Source organism: Lepidothrix coronata, unplaced genomic scaffold, assembly GCF_001604755.1.
Source record: "Lepidothrix coronata isolate B3197 unplaced genomic scaffold, Lepidothrix_coronata-1.0 Scaffold63, whole genome shotgun sequence".
NCBI classification, from domain to species: Eukaryota; Metazoa; Chordata; class Aves; order Passeriformes; family Pipridae; genus Lepidothrix; species Lepidothrix coronata.
The window spans coordinates 393,030-411,551 of NW_016690243.1; the positions used below are offsets into that span (position 1 = coordinate 393,030).

At 39.3% G+C, this 18,522-nt stretch overlaps 1 protein-coding gene across 5 annotated transcripts in view; it reads left to right on the top strand.

The window, feature by feature from the left end:
- Nucleotides 1–317: 317 nt before the first annotated feature.
- ASZ1 (ankyrin repeat, SAM and basic leucine zipper domain containing 1) overlaps nt 318–18,522 on the top strand; it is a 40,719-nt gene continuing 22,514 nt past the window's right edge. For 4 of the 5 annotated variants that reach the window (XM_017817804.1, XM_017817806.1, XM_017817807.1 and 1 more), the window contains exons 1-4: nt 318–466; nt 1,947–2,043; nt 7,068–7,190; nt 10,172–10,283. In XM_017817804.1, the coding sequence (XP_017673293.1) occupies nt 356–466; nt 1,947–2,043; nt 7,068–7,190; nt 10,172–10,283 (443 nt within the window). In that variant the 5' untranslated portion in view covers nt 318–355. The remainder of the gene's footprint in view (nt 467–1,946; nt 2,044–7,067; nt 7,191–10,171; nt 10,284–18,522) is intronic. The other variant, XM_017817805.1, reaches the window with a different exon arrangement.

Sequence of the window (18,522 nt, forward strand, 5' to 3'; positions counted from 1 at the left end):
CCCTTCCCCTGTCCCGGCACAGCCGCCCGGTCCGGGCACGGCAATCCCAGCACGGACCAGGCCCCTTCCCCTGTCCCGGCACAGCCGCCCGGTCCGGGCACGGCAATCCCAGCACGGACCAGGCCCCTTCCCCTGCCCCGGCACAGCCGCCCGGTCCGGGCACGGCAATCCCAGCACGGACCAGGCCCCCTCCCCTGCCCAGGCGCGGCCGCCCCGGCACAGCCGCATTAGGCGGCGGCCCTCGCGCGCCGCTCGGAGGGGCGGGGCCCGGCGGGGCGGGGCGCGGGTGCGCGGGAAAGCGGCCGGCGCGAGCGCGTGACCCGGCGGCGCCGAGGCGAGGTTGGGCGGTGCCGCTATGGCCGCGCTGCTCTGCGGGTCCCGCGTTGTGGCGGGCGGCGACGAGGACAGCGATAGCGACAGCGACGATGGCGGCTGGGACATTGGCATCGTGCGGCAGGAGCCGCAGGTGGGACCGAGTCTCCCTGCGCCTGGCGCCCGCCAGCCGTGGCCGGGCGGCCTCGGGGTGGGGGGCGGCCTCGGCTTGGCGGTGAGGGAGCCGAGCGCGGTGGGTCCCAGAGGAGCGTGCGGCTGGTGCTTCCCACCAGGGAAGCCATTTCCTACCAGAGTGGTGTACCCTCAATCCAGTAAATGAAACCTGAATTTCAAAGGGCTTGTCTTATTACATAAGAACTTAATGTTTACTTAAAAGACTTATCTCCCGTTTAGTAGCACACCTGAGTCCTTGTTTCAGCATGAGGGTAAATTTAAAAGTGACCTTTATTGCATCTAACAGGTGTGAGGTGTCTGTTAGTGTGAGGTGGAGGGAGGTTCCGTGAGTGGTTTTAGGTGTTGGCTTGTCTGGTGGCGGGAATTGGAAAATGGAAGTAACTGAATTCTTGCAGTACTCAGGCTGAAGATTATAGCAGTGGTTTAGGGATCTTGATCTTTAAATAGAGCTTCCTATCCAGAGATGTCCATTATTTGAAAATTGCTGGCTGAGCAGAGTGAAAATAGGGCTAAATTATTTTATTGGCTGTTTCTCACCTCTGGTTTTCTAGACACTTGGTAAAATCTTTACAAAAGTTTATGGAATGATGGGCTACAGTGTGCTGTGAAAATTGTATAACTCTGAGTTATAATGTTATGAGTTAAAAATTTATGACAAAACAACTTTGTCTCATACTCACTTATGTCCATAAAGAAACTAGTGAATAATCCAATCATTAGTGTATATAAGTGTTTTGTACAAATCTAAATAGTGCCAGCATCAATCTTCAGCTGCATCTGCAGCTTTGATAGAGAAAAATCTGTGATCATTTTGAAAAGAACTTGAATTGGGCAACCGTCTGATGTATAAACTAATCTTTTGGTGAGGGTATTTTTCAGCCAAATCATTAATGATGCAGGAACACAAATGCCACCACAGGATTAGGAGGAAGGGTAGCCCTTCACAGCAGTGGACTTGTGCTGTTTTAGGCCAGACAGATAGTCATTGAGCTCCCTTGACCCAATCTCAAACTTTCATGTCTGATAGCTATATTTTTTTTTAATGTTGCACTTCACAATGTGTGACATGTACCAAAAAAAAGGTACAGAAATGCATTGCTAAGTTTTTCCAGTGCCATAAGATGAAAAAAAAATCTTAATTGAAATCTAATACTGGTAAGAAAAACTGAGGGCAGCATAGGAGGATAGCAGATCTGTTGAGAAAGAAGATATTTGCATTTTCAGAGAATGGAACCTTTCAGAAAAATTAATTTTAAAACTTAGGCTTTGCAGTACACCCCAAACAGACCTACAGAGATGGAAGAAGGAAAGTTATCTTCTTACTCTTTCTCCGCTCCTGCACTTTCAGAGATCATTAGTGCTTTTATACTGAAATGAAGCTATATTGTTTTTCCCTTGAAACACTTATGTTTTGACTTAACTTTTCCTTGTTTATCTAGCAGTTGGATCAAATGTTGCAGGCAGATAAGAATGAGGCTTTAAAGAAGGCTCTGTTTCGTGGTGATGTGTCTTTAATTGAAGAACTCTTAAACTCAGGTGAGGAAAGGCAGTTACAAAGTTAAATATTTTTAATTGATCATGGCAAGAATTCTAAAGTTTCTCCTTTCAAAATGACATGTTGAGTGCATGTAGGAATATGTGAATGTTTCCAATACAGGGTATAAACTCTTATTTTAAAGATTCAATTACTTTTTCAGTGACTCAGCATTCCATATTCCAGCACATTCCTCCTAATTTATGTTTCTTTCATCAGTCAGAAGCCCTGAAAACTGAGAAAACTATAATGTGTGAACTATGAAATAAGATGTTTCTTTCTTTTCAGATGCATCTTTAGCTGCAAATATCAATTACAAACACTGAATTTGATGTGGTTTAAATTGAGGGGGAGAATTCAGTGGGTGGTCTTACTCTGGTGTTGAAGGTTGTATGGGGCAGGGTAAGAAGGGGAGACTGGCTTTTTTTTTTTCTTAATGCTTCCACAGTTTGGAAATTCCTTTTGGTTTTTTGTTTGTTGGTTGTTTGGTTGGGTTTTTTTTGCCTCCTTCACAGCACGGTTAAGTTTCTGGTATGTGCCCTCTGTGATACTGCTGTCCTGGCAACATCAACTGGACAAAGATTTTGCGATTCTGAAAGGTCTAACAGGCTTTATGTGGCATTTGTCACCAAAAAGTAGTTTGTTTTAATACCAAAAGCCTTTCTTCCTGTTCAGTTACTCTGTATTTGTCTGTAATGTGTTTGTTAATCAGTGTTAGGTGGACTGGATCATTTATTGAAGCATCCAGGGCAGAAACTGCATAGCTGAGTTGACCTGCCTAGTGATAATTGTCAGCAAGTTCTGCTTCAGCAAGCAAGGAGAATATAGTACCCAAGAGCTTGTTCTCTGAGGAAAATCTGTCTTATAGCTGAAAGAAAGTAGTTTCTTAGTTAGCAATGGGGTTTTTTTCTGAGTTTTAAAACGATGACATTACTTGTCCTTTTAGAAGACTACTGTTTCTCACTACAATGGGAAAATGGTATTCTTTTTAAATGAAGTAAAACTGTTGCACAGACTGAAACAGAATAGGTGCAGTGTGAGTGTGAAATACATCTGTCTTGCTTTGAGAAAATATGTTCTTATTTATGGGTAGAGTTTTTGATGATGTCTATGCATCAGACTTCTTAGTTGTTTTGTTACAACCCTTCATTTTCAATTGCTTGTATTGCAGTCAAACATCAATAGTTCTCTTTCTGTGTTGATGCCTGATAATACAGTGAACAGTTGTGTGCTGCTAGAAGATAGGTATCTGTAAGAGCATAAGGTCAGGCCAAAGATTCAAGTAGTATACTTTCCTGTCTCCTGAAATGAACAGGGCAGTATCACAAAAGAATATATAAAATGGGATCAACAGTAAATTTTGAGCCATCCAGTACTGTCCTGAAAAGCAGTAGAACACAATACTTCCCTATCAGGGAGGTCTTTCTGAAGAAAGGTGACATTGTCCTTCAGAGGATTGGTGCTCAGTCTGATTAAATCTTTGCCTCCAGAGTTGCCTTTAGTGTCTGTTCAGTAGAGCTTGTAGGAGACTCACTACCAGCACTCCACCAAACTGAGAGTTTGTGTTTGAAGTGCATTTCCTAGCAACCACTGAGGCCATTCTTTCAGGTAAAGGGAGAACATATCGTCTTCTGGCTTGCTTAAATGTTGCTTTAAGGTCTTTGGTGCTGAGGCAGGTTTACAGAGCTCCTTTAGGAGATGGACAAGCACAATGTTTTCTTTCCTCACTCCTGTAAAACAGCAGCTTGTTAAGAACAAGTTTCTGAAGTATGGTGTCGCAAAAAGTAGTGCAAGCAAGTAGCGGGTTCAAAGATGACTTGAGCATTTTGGTCCTGCTTTGGGATTAAAATACTTAACGCCATATAATTCACGTGTTTGATTTCCTAAAATGGAATTCAAAGTTATGATCTCATGATAGTTTAGGCCAATTAAAAATATAAGTACAGTCAAATTCTCTTTCCTGTTTTAATTCAGCAGTTTGTTCCACTTATATCTTAGCATGAGTGCTGGAGTGCATTTCATCTTTTGTGGGCCAGTTCAGAGACTTAAAAGTACTAGTAAACTATGGGAGTGGGAGGGGACAGGATGTGTGAGAATAACTCTTCAGCCAGTTTAGGACTTTGAGCCCTGAGTCAGGTAGGCAAGTCAGATCGTAGTTCTTTGGGCTTGCTAATCTTTTTGAATTTGAGGTTGCATTTTTCTGTATAAAAACAGCCTTTCTAACATAATTATTAGCCACAGTCAACAAAGTATCTGAAAGGGATACCGGAGAAACTGTAGTAGTCACAAAAAGCATGCAGTTCTCCCTTTGCTGTTCTTTTGCTTCTCCATTATTCATATGCTTCACAGAGTTTCTGCTGTTGTAGAGCTTGTCTGAGGCCAGAACGTATTTCTACCCATTGCTGGTTAAAGAGGAAGATATTTATCTGCAACTCAGATTGTAAGAAAGCATGTTGTGTCTGGTTTCTCTCCTGCTTATAATTTGTGATGTCATGTGACTGAAAATCTTCTCTGCTTATACCTACAAAGGAGCACAAAGAGGTAATGGCAGGTGGGGGAGCCCAAATAATAGCCTGGCCCAGCTCCTCCCAGGCCCATCGTGGAAGCTAATAGCCCGTCACAGGCCCATCTTTACAGTCTCAGAGAAGCCTACCGGCAGGCAGGAACACAAATTACAGACTCAGAGGAAGGGACTCCCAGGGCTCTCATAGGACCCTTGCGCCTGTGGGCCAAGTGCCTGTGGAGACAGGAGCGAGTGAAAGATGTGCCAGTCACAGGAGTTGGACCAGAGGTCAGAGGCCTATGTGTCTGTGATGCCAGCAGCTGGAGGAGGTAGATGGCAGAATGAGACTGTTGGCACTCTGTTCACAAGAGTGCTCTGGCTGCCTGTGTTGATCACTGTGGCCAGTGATGTATGTGTGTGCTGGCTGGGAATACATGCTTAGCATCGGTATGGGTTGTACATTGGGTTGTGGAGCTGTAGCAGGCTTGTTTTTCTCTGGCTGTTGAATCTGGCCTGATTTTTTTGCTAAAAAGTGTTTTTTCTGGGCTTCACTGTTGCCTTATAGGTTTTCTTAAGGGCCATTTTAAATGCTGAACTAATGCTGCTTACTTCAACAGCAGCTCGTGTAATGAGAGTAATAACATGTCTGAGTAGTCACCAAGGTGAGACATTTCTGGTTCAGTCATCAACTCCTATAACTATGCAGCCAAGAAGCAACATGACTTACTGTTTCTGTTGTCCATTGTTTGTCTTCCTCTGGGAATTCCAGCTGTTTTGCATTATGACTTTCACACTGAGTGATACTTCAAGTCAGTCACTACAAAGATGGCAGGAGACCATGCAGGACAAACAACATACCGTTGCCAAATAGACCATTCTAATTCTAGAACTTAAAAGGAGCACCAGCATCATGGCAGATACTGTCTGCTGTATGAATAAAGAAAGCATTGAAGAAAATACCTTCTCAAGAATTTTGATAGGTCTCTCTATGCCTGCCAAATAGATCCTTTCTTGCTATTGTTCAGATATGTATTAAAATAAAAAAAGATACATATTAAAATAAAAGTAAAATAAAAAGCTCTAGATGTTACATAGACTGCTGACTGCTTTTCTTACGAGGAAAAGTGATTTCTTAAGGTTGACTGGGTGACACCTTTTTGGTATTTCTTACTAGTGTTATTTAAGTGGGCTGTTGTATCAGAGTTGCTAAATTCTTGAAGTGACTTGTCTACAAGGAAGTTCAGATATGACTGCTAAGGGACACTTGCTGGCTCCCCTTATAGAACTTGTGTGTGGGTTTCAATGGAATGTTTTGTATCTTGCACAGAAACTGGTGTGCTGTGGCACTAAGGACTGCAGCTGCTGTGTATACATTACCAAGTAGATTTGATTGTAAATTCTGTGGCTTGCAGGTGTTAGAATGCTTCAACATGTGGCTTTTATTGATTGCTGCTCTTTACTGATTGCTTCAACAATTCCAGTGATCTTAAACAGTTAAAGAATCAATCCAAAAGCAGTGACCTGTTAGTCTCTCAGCTTTAATGACTTTATATTGCTACACTGAGCACATCTTTGGCATTGCACCAAGGCAGGGAAAGTAAATACACATTTTGCATGAAAAAGAAGGCATGTAGCTCAACTATCATAAATTTCTTAGGACAGTTTTGGGGGTTTTTTTCAGAATTCTCTCTTCTAAAGAAGTATTTCTTATTACCTATAGTCACCATTGGACTAGTATGGAACCAGACGATGGAAACTGTTCTAGAGGAAGTAATATTTGTTGAAGGATTGAAGGGAAGATGATTCCTATTATTGCAAAAATGCATAGAATTTTTTATTTGAAAGTTGTCAGTCTGGTACTTGGTTCTTTGTGAATTTGGAAGGGCTGGGCTGACTGGCAGGAACACTTCTAGCCATTTTAGCCATTCTGGCTATTACAAAGAGTAACAAACAATTCTGGTGATTGTCATTGAATCTTGCGTAGTCTCCTATTTCTTCTTTTTATTGAGATAATATTTTGTTAGTGCTGAATGCAAGTCTGCCAGTTAACTGCCTTGCAGGACAGAGAATAAAAGGAGCTGTGAAGCAGGAAACCCTGGATGATATGATCTTAATTGCCTGACAAGCAATTTGCTTCCACAGCAGTCCTCTTGGCTTCACAAGAGTCAAAATTTTTCATTTTGATTGAAGAAAGCTATTGCACAGAAGTAGAGAAAACAGTGATTCTGTGCACTTATGTGAAATTATTTTTGCAGCTAGATGTTTGGGATTTTTTAATGTAATCTTTCTGTGGTAGTTAACTCCTTGGGTTGAGAACTGAACTTCACTGATGTCAGTTTTAAAAGTTGTTTTCTGGTTCTAAATAAAGATGTATTAAAGAAAATGCTATAAAAGATTTCTCTTTCTAGGATGAAATGCAAACAGGGTGTAACCTTTCTAATGATACATATTGAGAGTAAAGTTTATAAAAAGCGTGTTTATTGTGATGCAGTTTTATGATTTTAGTATCTCAACTTTCGACAGGCATCAGCATAGAAACTAGCTTTCAGTTTGGATGGACTCCCCTGATGTGTGCTGCCAGTGTGGCCAACTTCGCAGTAGTGCGTCTTCTTCTGGACAGAGGTGCCAACGCGTGTTTTGAAATAGGTAAGATGTGAATGAAAAGTACTGACTAGTAATGCTCAGCACCAGACATTGTCCCTATCCGTATTCTCTTGTTCACATATGTAGGGAAAAAAAAAAAATCAAAGTTCCCAGTGGAATTGGGACCTAGCCTACCTTTCACAGTTTTGAAGTAAAAGTAGTAGTTTTAAAATAAAAATTGTGCTCTTGGAACTGATCTCGAATTCGTTGATGGGTTTTCTTGTTCTTTCTTTCTCCATCCTGTTTTCTCCCTCACCTCCCAAATTCAAGTGCTTTTTTAAAAAGTGTTTGGAAATACTTGTTCAAAAATTCTAGTATAAAGTTGTACACGTAAAACTTCCTTTGTTTGATCCTGTTACAAAATATATACATGCAGAAACCAGATAGCATCCCAAACAACAGGAATAGCTTTCTAGTTCATGGGAAACTAATGTGGACTTCTCTAAAACTAGAGCGCAGTTTTATTATTAAGTGAAAACTGTTCTTTATTGTTTTACTAGATCACATTTTTCTGCAAGAATTCAGTGTGGCTTCTAAGTAATATCAGTTCCTCTGTCAATTTTTATGGCTTAATAATAACTTTTTCTGACTTAAACTATGGTTATTTTCCTTCTCTTCCATTGTGTTGGAATATTTATCCCACAGTACTGCCAAGTATGTAGAAGCAGTGATCATATTTTCCAGTAACTTGCCAATATTTGTAGTAATAGTAGACTGAAATGCAGATGGTACAAATCTGGCTCTGAAAATTTTCTATAACTTCTTAGCAGTTAATTAGAGTAGACTACCTGCACCAAAAGCAATCATGCCTTCTTCTAATTACTGTCCTTGTAGCCAGCTTCAGGGAACTTCCATGTGGCTGCCTACAGCTGTGGCTACCTACAGCTCACCTGTTCCTTGTTTATGCCTGTAGAGAGCTATAAATGGGGCAAAAACTGCTATGGGCAGTAGTTTAGAGTTTCCAGGTAACCAAATGCTTGGCATTTTTTCAGTGTGTGACTGTATTTGCTCAAAGTGGCACCTTGCTAGGATCAGGTTTCTTGGCTTGTTTCCCTGTTAGACTGTGTAGGGAAACAGTAACTAGGGCATATGGACACCAGAGTACTGTCCAGCCAGGAGCAGTCTTGTTAGTCATTGATCTGGGTCAGAACACGTGTTCAGTAAAACTATGCCATCCTAAAATGGTACTAAATCTCACCAGTCTTGCTGCTATTTTTTACATCAGCAGGCAATCACATAAGTGATCCTATAATAATTATCCTTTAATCCTTATAGTCCTAATAACATCTATACTGTTAATCACCTTTAGTTGCTCTTCAGTCATTCTTTGTGAGTAGTTACTTAATTTTACCCTTTTTGGTAGTTGTGAAGAACAAGGAACTAATATGTCATTTACTATGTGATGGGTTCAAGATGTTGCATCCTTGAGGAATAATTTCACTGGATTTTTTGGGTTTTTCAGCTAGGATGAACATAAACTTATATTTTTTGCAGTCTTTTAGCAGTTTTTGTCTGCAAAAGAGAAACCTAAGAGTTCTAAGGTGTTATTTCCCTTTCTCTTGCTCACATGTGTGAGCTTTAGGTATGTGAACAGAAAGTAGTTTCCCACTCTCTTTCACTACCTGAAATACTGAAAACAAGTGTAACTACAGGTTCCATCTATATGTCATTCCCAGATTAATGGTGTTTATCACTACTTTTGTTTGAAGTCCTGACATCTTACCGTTCGGGTTCTGGTTGATAACCCGGTTTAACATTTTGAGTAAAAATTTTTCACTGCATCAAGTAATAATTTCTACGTGAGGTAATTGAAAATTAAAAGATGGCATATTAAAGAACCAAATGAATTTAAATGCAGAACTAAGTTGGGGAGGTGAGGGACAAGAAGTGGTGAGAAATAGAGCAGAGGGGGTAGAGTACATAACAAACTTTTCACGTTTAAATACAATGAAGTCTGACCTCAGTTGAAGAATAAAGATGTTAATTATACACGGCCTTAAAATTTCTACAAGAAAATTAGAAAATATGTTGTAACACTTGATGATGTGGTCTGAAGTAGGTACAGCTAATATACTTGTTAAAACAAATTGTTGAAGGCATGTTTGAACTTGTGAACAAGTTTGTGCAGTAAGCAAAATGGGCAGTTATTCAGATGGCCGTCTTCTAAATAACACCGGGGCCAACTAACTTGCTAGGGTCCTCAAGGTGTTACACTTCCCACATCTCTCTAGGTGAACCACGGGAAAGGAGATCTCTTGTGTTCTGTGGGCAGGCAGCAATGGTGTACAATTTTGATCTGTGAGCAAAGGTGACATGTAACACCTAGCTGGCTTCAAAGCTGGAGTAGCAAATAGCTGGTATTGTTATGGACTGTGTAGATGTTTTTTAGAATCTACGTCTAAACCAATACTTTTAATAGTCCTTCTGCCACTACTGTACCATAGTAACCTAATAAATTTAATTCCTTCTCCTTAAGACCTGTCATAAAGCTTTGTTCCTTCAGCTGTACGACCCTCAGTTCTCCCCAGAATTGATGTTGCTATGTGTTTATAATACATTTTCATGCACCTTTTTTTATCCATTGCAGTTAACTTCCTGTAAGTTGTTTCTTCCTTAAACTGGAGGGGAGGAACGGGGAGTGAACTGACTGGTGTGGAACGTGTTTTGAAAAACAAGCATCCACAGTTAAGCTCCTACTATAGTTGTGGGGTATTTGCAGTGTTCTAAATTTCGGTAGGAATAGATGCTTTACTATTGTGATTCACTCTCGTCTTTCTGAGTATCTCAGGTGCCTTTGTTTTATCTGATAATTCTAGTGACTTTTACAGACAGGAACACAAGTTTCTTAGCCTTTTCTAAATATCTTAGAGTATCAGAACCTGATTAACAACTCTAGCAAATATAAAGTCTTTTAAAGGAACTTCTGGATTAGCATGGTGTTTATATTTACACGTGTAATTTTGTAACTGTGAATTTCCAAACAGATAAATACACTGTGCTGATGGCAGCATGTACTGCACAAGCTTCAGAGGAGAACATCTTGAAGACTGTAGAACTGCTTCTATCAAGGAATGCTGACCCTAACCTTACTTGCAGGTACCAAAAACCCCATGTCTGTGAATACAGCATAAAATATAATATTACTATACAGAGACGTGTTTATAGACATAGCTATTGTTGTTGGTTAAGATGAGGTGTACATACTTTTTGTAATTTCACTGCTCTCTGTATAAGACAAAGATTAGTGCCCGGATACTTATATCTCCTAGTACAGTCATTAATCTGAATAAAGACTATGATCAGTTTTATCAAATTGTAAGTAAGTTCTTTAGCTGAACAAGTTTTAAATTAAATCTTCAGTTGACTGAAGTGTAAAGGCAAGAAATATGTCTCTGCCTTTCCCAAATCATATTGCCTCTTCTTCAAAGGGATGTAAGTTAAATCAGTTAATTCTTTATTTAAATTCATGTCCTCTTTTGAGCTTTTTTGTGGACATCTAGCTATATTCCTTTAACAGACTGCCTCCTGTGGAAAAGAAAACTCTGTAAATAAGATACATTTATTCCACTGCAATCTGGAATAATCCATATTAAAAGGAGATTTAAACTTTTAAAAACAAGTAATAGCTTCTTTCTTCAATTACAACTTTGTGTCTCAGCAGTTTGAAGCAGTGCGTTGTGAGATGTCTGTAGTGCACAGTCTGATGCAGTGGTTCATTTTACATCAAAAATAAATAAATTCTGGGCTGGCCCAGGATAAACTCTGCTGCCTCTGTTGAAAAAAAGAAAATACTGTTTGGGTCTACTGGTTTTTCAACTGAAATTTTTTTATACCACAACTCTTTTATCACATTACCTGGGATATACAGACTGAGTAGCTCTCTAAAAAGAATAGAATTGAAGGCCCATTGGTTTTCATCAGTAGCATTCAATTACACAAGGCCCTGGACCTCGCTGTGAGCATAGCACTGATAGACTAGGAGGAAACATAGTTGTGCTGATGTGCCACTGATGTCTGGTACCAAGTTTAAATGCCATTCTTTTATTCTTATCAGAGAGGCTAAAAATTGTTCATGAGAGAAGAGAAAGCTACAGTGTCTGAATTAATTACATATTGTTGTTGTCAGATAGCTGGGTGTTGGATTAAACATCCTGCTTTAAAAAATGAGGGAAGTCTTTGCATTATTAACTTTGTCTTGGGTGTTGAAAATGTAAGCCAAAGTGCAAAGCTGTAGGTTTACATTTGCTAAGGCCTTTGGCTAAACTTTGCTGGAAAAAAAAGTTTGGATGCTGACACAAGACATAGGAATTTTAAGGTCAAAACTTTATTTATAAACTTAGAGTATATTTTGCATTGTTGATCTTTATATACAAATATTTATTTACTCTCTCTTTGTTTTCCAAGACCTTGTGCTAATGTGAGTTATTCATGCATCCATCAGATAGTATTTAGTTGTGGTTTTTTCACTTTTGCAATAGTAGCCTTTCTCAAATGGAAAGATAAATTAAGTGACAATTAGAAATGTCATATTTGTGCCAAACAAAAGTAGAAGCTTGAAAAGTCCAGACCTCGACATCTGAATTCCTTGTGCTGCCTATATGCCTTTCCAGTGTTTGACATCTGTGCATACCACTCTGTCATTAGATCTGCTCAGGCAGCAGCTGCTGCTTCTCAGGGGCTTCTTCCTCCATTTCTGAAAGGGGTATGAAACACAATAAACTGGGTTATGTGCAGATAAGGGATCAAACAGCCCCTCTCTGTGGCACTGCAGTACCATTTCACCCATCTCATTCGAGCAAGCAGGATGTTCTGTAGGAGCCAACTGTCAGTGAGTTGAGATTTAATATTAAGAGAGCGCTCCCTGTGTGATCAGGCTACCACAGGTGTTAAGAACCAAGGTTCACACTATTTGGGTTTCTCAGTACTTAAGAACCAGAATGATTTAGGAAACTTTTCTTTTATCCATCATCAACTGGAATGTGTGTGAATGCAAAGCAGAATACTTAAATTTCATGTAAGGCAGAGTTTAATGTTCATCCTTTCATTGTTGCACTGTCAGGGCAACCAGTAGGCTCTTCTATGTTATGTCATCTGGAGGTGATACACAGAAACTTCCTTTTTTTTTTTTTGGTCTAATTTACTAAGTCTGTGTGGAGCAGGGAAGGACTAATGAGAAACAAACTGCAAATCTTTAAGCAGTCTTTTTTTTTAAAAACCTATGTGTTTTCTTAAAGTTACTCTGGTTTTATTAATGTTAAGTTAGAAATTCGATTTAGGCAAAATGAAAATGCATGACCAACTGATAAGTAAATTACTGCTGCTAGGATAACACTCATAGGTTGTTTAGTAAATACGGATTTTAGTGACAGCATCCTCCAAGTTTTTGTTTACATAAAGCAGAGTTAAGGAATTGTAATGGCTTTGCCTGTAAGGAGAGTGTTTTGAGTTGTAGCTTCTTCTAACAAACAACTATTAGCATAAAACATCAAGTAGTTAAATGACTGAAACCTCCTTTGTTTTGACATAAAGTCTTTGTCTCTTGTTCTGCATGGGATATGTGAAGGCTTGATTTTGTTTGTGAGCCATTTTTTCCCCTCACTTTTAATGTTTCTGGCACAATTGAGTCCTAGACAATGAACAAGCCTGTCTTCAATGTTTCTGCTCTAAAATGGTTACAAATTTTGTGTACATTTAGAGGAAAATCTTCATAAAGTCTTGTGATTGTCTTTTTCCTTTTTCTTTTTTTTTAGGGTGAGTATTAGAAGAACTAAACCTTTTGTCTCTTATAATTGTGCAGATTAAAAGTTGAACTTGAAGTGTGCTGTCATGTACATGAATGCATATACATGAAAAGTATAATTACTTCTTAGGTCTGGTATTAAGTTGCCTGTATATGTTTACTTGTGCTTTCACTTAGAGGAGTTCTAGGGAGTATCAAAAATGGTTTGGTTCTTAAAATTTTGGTCTATTTTGCCCTCTTGAGAAGATGGTAATGGAGGGGGAAATTTTTATTGCAGTATTGCTCAGGTCACAAGATAGGTCTTCAGGTTGCATAGTCAGAACAAAGCAATTGTGTAACACCTCAATTTCAGCAAGATATATATTGCTACTGATAAGACAGTAAATTTGCACTGCCACATAATTTCAAAGATGTTGACACTATCATTGTGTGATAGACAAACAGTACATTTCAATAAAAGTAAATAGCCTGGGAAAAGTTAATGCACTATGGTACATTCTATGTCTGGGGCAAGAAAATGAGAGAATTTCATACTATTGAGTCAAAATCTTTGATCCAACTCAGAGCAGAAAGTACCTTGTGATGTTATACTCTATTACAGTCCATGCCTTTGAGAGAATTTTTTATTCTAGCATTGTGAACTCAGGATAGAAAGACTTTTATTTTGTTGGTCAAACATCAGGACAGAGGGTCTAAATATAAGAAATGAGATGCAAAATTACATTTACCAAAGTACTGTGTTCATTTGGGCTATGTCCATGCATCTCTTCCTTCCTTCTGAGTTAGGGAGAAGTCAAAAGTGTGGTAAATGTGTGAGTTCTGAGTTTGGCAGAGTACGTAACTTTTGAACGTAAGTATTGCGTCTTGTTCATCAGAGGAGCCTAGACACCAAAATAAGTGATTGTATTTTTCCCAGCTAGTAATGACTGTATGGCCAGGCTTAAAACTGTGGATCACAGTTTCTGAGCAGAGGTATAAAACACTCAGGGACAGTAGGGAAATGAAAAGCTATTTTTCATAGAGGCATTCTGACAGTGTACTGTGGTGTCTTGAAGGTAAAGGTACTCACCTGAGCAGCTTTAGAGTAAATAGAAATAAAACCTGTCCTGAAATCCATTAGCATTCTCTCCCAAGTATGTTAAACTTCCTATCATTGCTGCTACCTTACCCTGATGATGTGCTATTTGCATAAGATTGGTTTGGGTTTTTTACATGATAGAGAATTGTACTTTCCTTAGAAAGGTGTAGCAGATTTCACATGTATGTGCTGAATTTCTTGACTACAGAATTTACACACATTTTGAAAGTAGAGTTGAAAACAGTCTGAGAAGTTTTTATTTTGCAGGTAACTCATGTTTTTCTGTTTTATGTTTAAGTGTATGTGTTTTTATATTTAAGTGAAAGTGTTTTTAGCTAAACCAGCTTGCCTGTAAAAATGTGACTGGAGTAAGGATGTAGGAGGACAGGAAGGATAACTGGGAATGTCACAGCATAGAGTTCTGCCATCCCCATTGTTAATTTTTATACTAATCCCTTTTATAATCACATCGTTTATATTTTTCTAGTCATATAAAGATAACTTTGTAGCTCTCTACCTTCCCACCTCTGTGTGCTGTAGAACTTACAGAAATGCCTTTTTTAATTTTGAAACAGTCATGTAAACAGAGTTCAGAAGCAGAAAAGTACAAGAGCTGGCAAATTGAAATGAAGCCTAAAACTAGGGAATCTGAAACTAAGCTGTCACTATTTCCAGCCCAGTCTTTTTTTCTAGAGGTGTATGTTCCCTTCTCCTGAAAAGGTCTACTTCAGGAGGGTAGAGGACTCTACTACCTTGCTCCAGCAGACAGTGCCTGGAAAAAGTATCTTGTAGCCCACAATACACTGAAGTATTTTCTTCCAATACTACTTGTTGTATACAGTTCCCTATTTCCTCACTTAAATCCTAGTTAGCCAGAAAATGGGCAAATATATTTTCTTCTGTTGCTGTGGACACACTGTTGCCACTGTTTCTCAGTTTGAGTCTTAATATGCAGCACTGGAGTGGTGAAACTCCAAAAGCTTCTGAGGCTGCTTTCTGGTTATCTGAAGCACTGTTCAGTTTGCAGCTCAGTAGTCCTGTGGCATCATTTCCTTGCTTTGGGATCTCCATAAGAAAAGACTGAGACTGAAGTCAGGGTTAAATTGTTTTCTGCCTGCTGTATTTTTTCTAATGTTATTGATACACTGATCTAGTTAATAAACATATATCCAGTTATGAGACTTGCAACTTTTCAAGATCACCAACTGGAAATACTGAATTTTCTATAGATGTCTCCCCAATAAATGGAAACCTGTGTGTAAATGGGAGATATCTCTTCTCCTCCCTCTTATGAAGTTTTCCAGGAAGATGAACTTTGTATTGCTTGAGAGCAAGATCCCAAACATAAGCATGTTTATTTGTCAAGTGCACTGAATTCTGCATCACAGATTCAGTTTAGTAGCAGGTACTCAGGACACTTTTCAGTGAGATATCTTGCTGTCACTTTATCACCGTTTTTATTATGGCTCCTAGTTATCTAGGGTAGGAAGCTCCAGGGTGGTAGGCCAGTTCACGCAGCTTGCTCTCTTGTGATAAAGTTTTGCCTCATTTTTTTGACAGGGTGAAGTGAGCCTGTAAGAACTTCTGGTTGTATCTTTGCGTACATGTCACTTGCAAAGTTTTGGATGGCCCTAGAAACTGCAAAAGCTGCTGGTTTTGTCTTTCTCCAGCCTTAACATAAAAGCAGGGAGAGTTAGAGAATGCCATGAAGCTGTGTCAGAGGACGTTTAAGTTGTATGTCAGGAAAAGATTCTTCACCCAGAGAGCAGTTGGGCGCTGGAACAGGATCCTCACCCAGAGAGCAGTTGGGCGCTGGAACAGGATCCCCGGGGAAGTGGTCACAGCACTAAGCCTGAGAGTTTAAGAAGCACCTGGACAATGCTCTCAGCCACATGGTGTGACTCTGGGGGTTGTCATGTCAGGGACAGGAGTTGGATTCTATGATCCTTGTGGATCTCTTCCAACTCAGAATATTCTGTTATTCTAAAGATAAAAATAAACAAAGAAAAATCTCTCTTCATTTGCATGAGACACTTCTTTTTATTTAGGTGCTGAAAAGCTGCAAGAGTAGTTGGAACAGGCATCGTCCTTAATTAATCAATTGCACATATGCTTTTTAAGCTTTTATTTATTATTAATTTACTATGACTTGATTGTCATGTTCAATGTGGGCAAATGTCATGTGGCAAATTGTGCCATACTTAACAGGTGTTTGGACAAGAAGGTCATCTGCAAGCCAGACTGGTGAAACATGGTGGTTCCTCAAAATGATGAAAGGATTCTTCAGATCTTCTGTGTGGATGGTTATCACTACACTCTATGAACGTTTTTGGATTGCGCTAACTGAGATGTACCGATACATTTAATTTCTCTTCAACTTAAGCAGGAAACAGTGGATTTGCCATGTTAAAGCTCGCTGTTTGCTTGAGGGGGGTTCTTTGCAGGATTTGGAAAACAGGGTTTGTTTTCTCTAATGCTCTCATCTCCCTCCTGTGGCCATACGTGTAAATGGACTTTGATTTCAGGGGGCGGTTCGCGGCACACCCTCTGCATGTGGAGTTGTGAATTTGCACAGCACTGTGTTTCTATTCTGAAACAGCTTGTAGCCTTTGAAGTTAAAACTTGAGCATTAAAATGGAATACTTGCAGTACTAATTGTGTATTCATGTTGTGGACCTTTTAAATGTCATGTTTACTGGGTTTTACTTGGAAATGGTGAAACTTTTTTGGTGGCTTTAATGTCATTGAGTTGTTGCCTTGATTTCAGATATCACATCTGCAGTACTGTGTAGCTGTAACCATATCATATTCTTTGGAGAAAAGACTACTCTGTAGCCTCAGGACTTTTGTTCAGTATTTTCCTTTTGAAATAAGCAGAAGGTAGTTATGAAGTAGCTGCAGTGTGCAAGTTCCCAAAAAAAAAAAAAGTTGAGAGCAGGAGAAATTAAAATGAAATCAGGCATGATTGGACTGGTTTTTTTTAGTCAGATCTAAATACTTCGAAGGTGATGACATTGAAAGTCTGTCAGAGGCTACCTACCACTGAAAAGAAATGTGTGGGAGTGTCTGCATTAGAGAAACAAGTTTGTTGCTACAAATTGTTAGGTTGTAATCAACTTCTCATTCTTTACAATATGGGTATTCACAGCGCGCTTGTAGCAAATGTGGGTAGAGCCCTTCCCAAATTTTTGTTCACGAAGCCTAGCCATGATCCACAGATATCTGAAGATGTCTAGATATAGATATCTCAAGAGACATATAGAGACAGTGAGGTATAGCAATTTCATCAGTTAGTTATTAAGTTGCAGAGGCAGATTACAGAGTCTTTCTCTATTTTTATAATAATCTTCATAGGATCACAGGGTGATTCAGGCTGGAAGGGACTTCAGGAGGTTTCTAGTCCAACTTCTTCCTTAAAGCTGCCTCTGCTAAGACACTGGGCTAGGTTGCCATCTGGTCTTGAAACTCGATAAAGATGGCGACTAAAAAACTTCTCTGAGCAGCCAGTTCCACTGATTGACTGTACCCCATGGTAAAAATGTCTCCTCATATTCAGTCAAAACTTCTGCTTTTGGAGGGTTGATGAACTAAATCGAATTAGTTCTAGACTAATGCAAATCTTTCTGCTTCATTACAAAGTTCCACTGTTTTGTTAACTGTATGTCTTGAAGGTCTGATTACCTTTCATTTTGCTTATCTCTGAGTAATCGACTTTTTTCCCTACTGTAAGGCTGTCTCAAATGTGCACAAACTGTGTTTGCATAAGACAATGCCTAACCAGTCTTCCAGTGAAAAAAAATTTCCCTAATATCTAAACCAAACCTTCTCTGGTGCAACTTCTGGGAACAGAAAACAAAAATGAGATAAAGGACAAAAATATTCTGATTGCATTTAGTTTTAGTACTTGAAAAGTTACAATCTTCAGTGTGGTCTTTGTATGTAATTGTCTGAAGACTCCTCTTGGGTGTACTCAGGGTGGGGGGAGTCCTGGATGTTGACAATGTGTGTGTAGCCTGTGCTATTGCACTGCACCTCTGCACGGTGGTGGTAAGACCTGTATGACCTGTGATTCTGTTGCTTACACTGATTTTACCAGAGAGGGTTTTGGATTTATAAACATAGTTGGGTTTTTTTTAATATTCTTCCTCTTAAATATTCAGTTGTGATTTACAACTTGCCCTCCATGAAACTGTGTATTTTTTCCAAATTTGGGATTGAAATTAGACTGTATGTAGAACCCATCACTTAGGCTGTGTGTTTTAAAAATGAGAAATGGAAGTATGCCACTGTTTTGTTAATTGAAGGGGAAAAAGATGATTTGCTGATTTTTCTCTGCTTTTAGTAGGGTGAAAACTGTGATCTGCAATTATGCTCATTCTCTTCTCATTAAGCTGACCTATGTGCTAAATGAGAGACCTGCTGCTTCTGGGTCTGTGGTAGCAGCAGGAAGGATGGTTTTTAAAAACTGGTTTTGTATAGTACAGAACCAGAACAGAAATGGTTTTAGTCACCAAGCT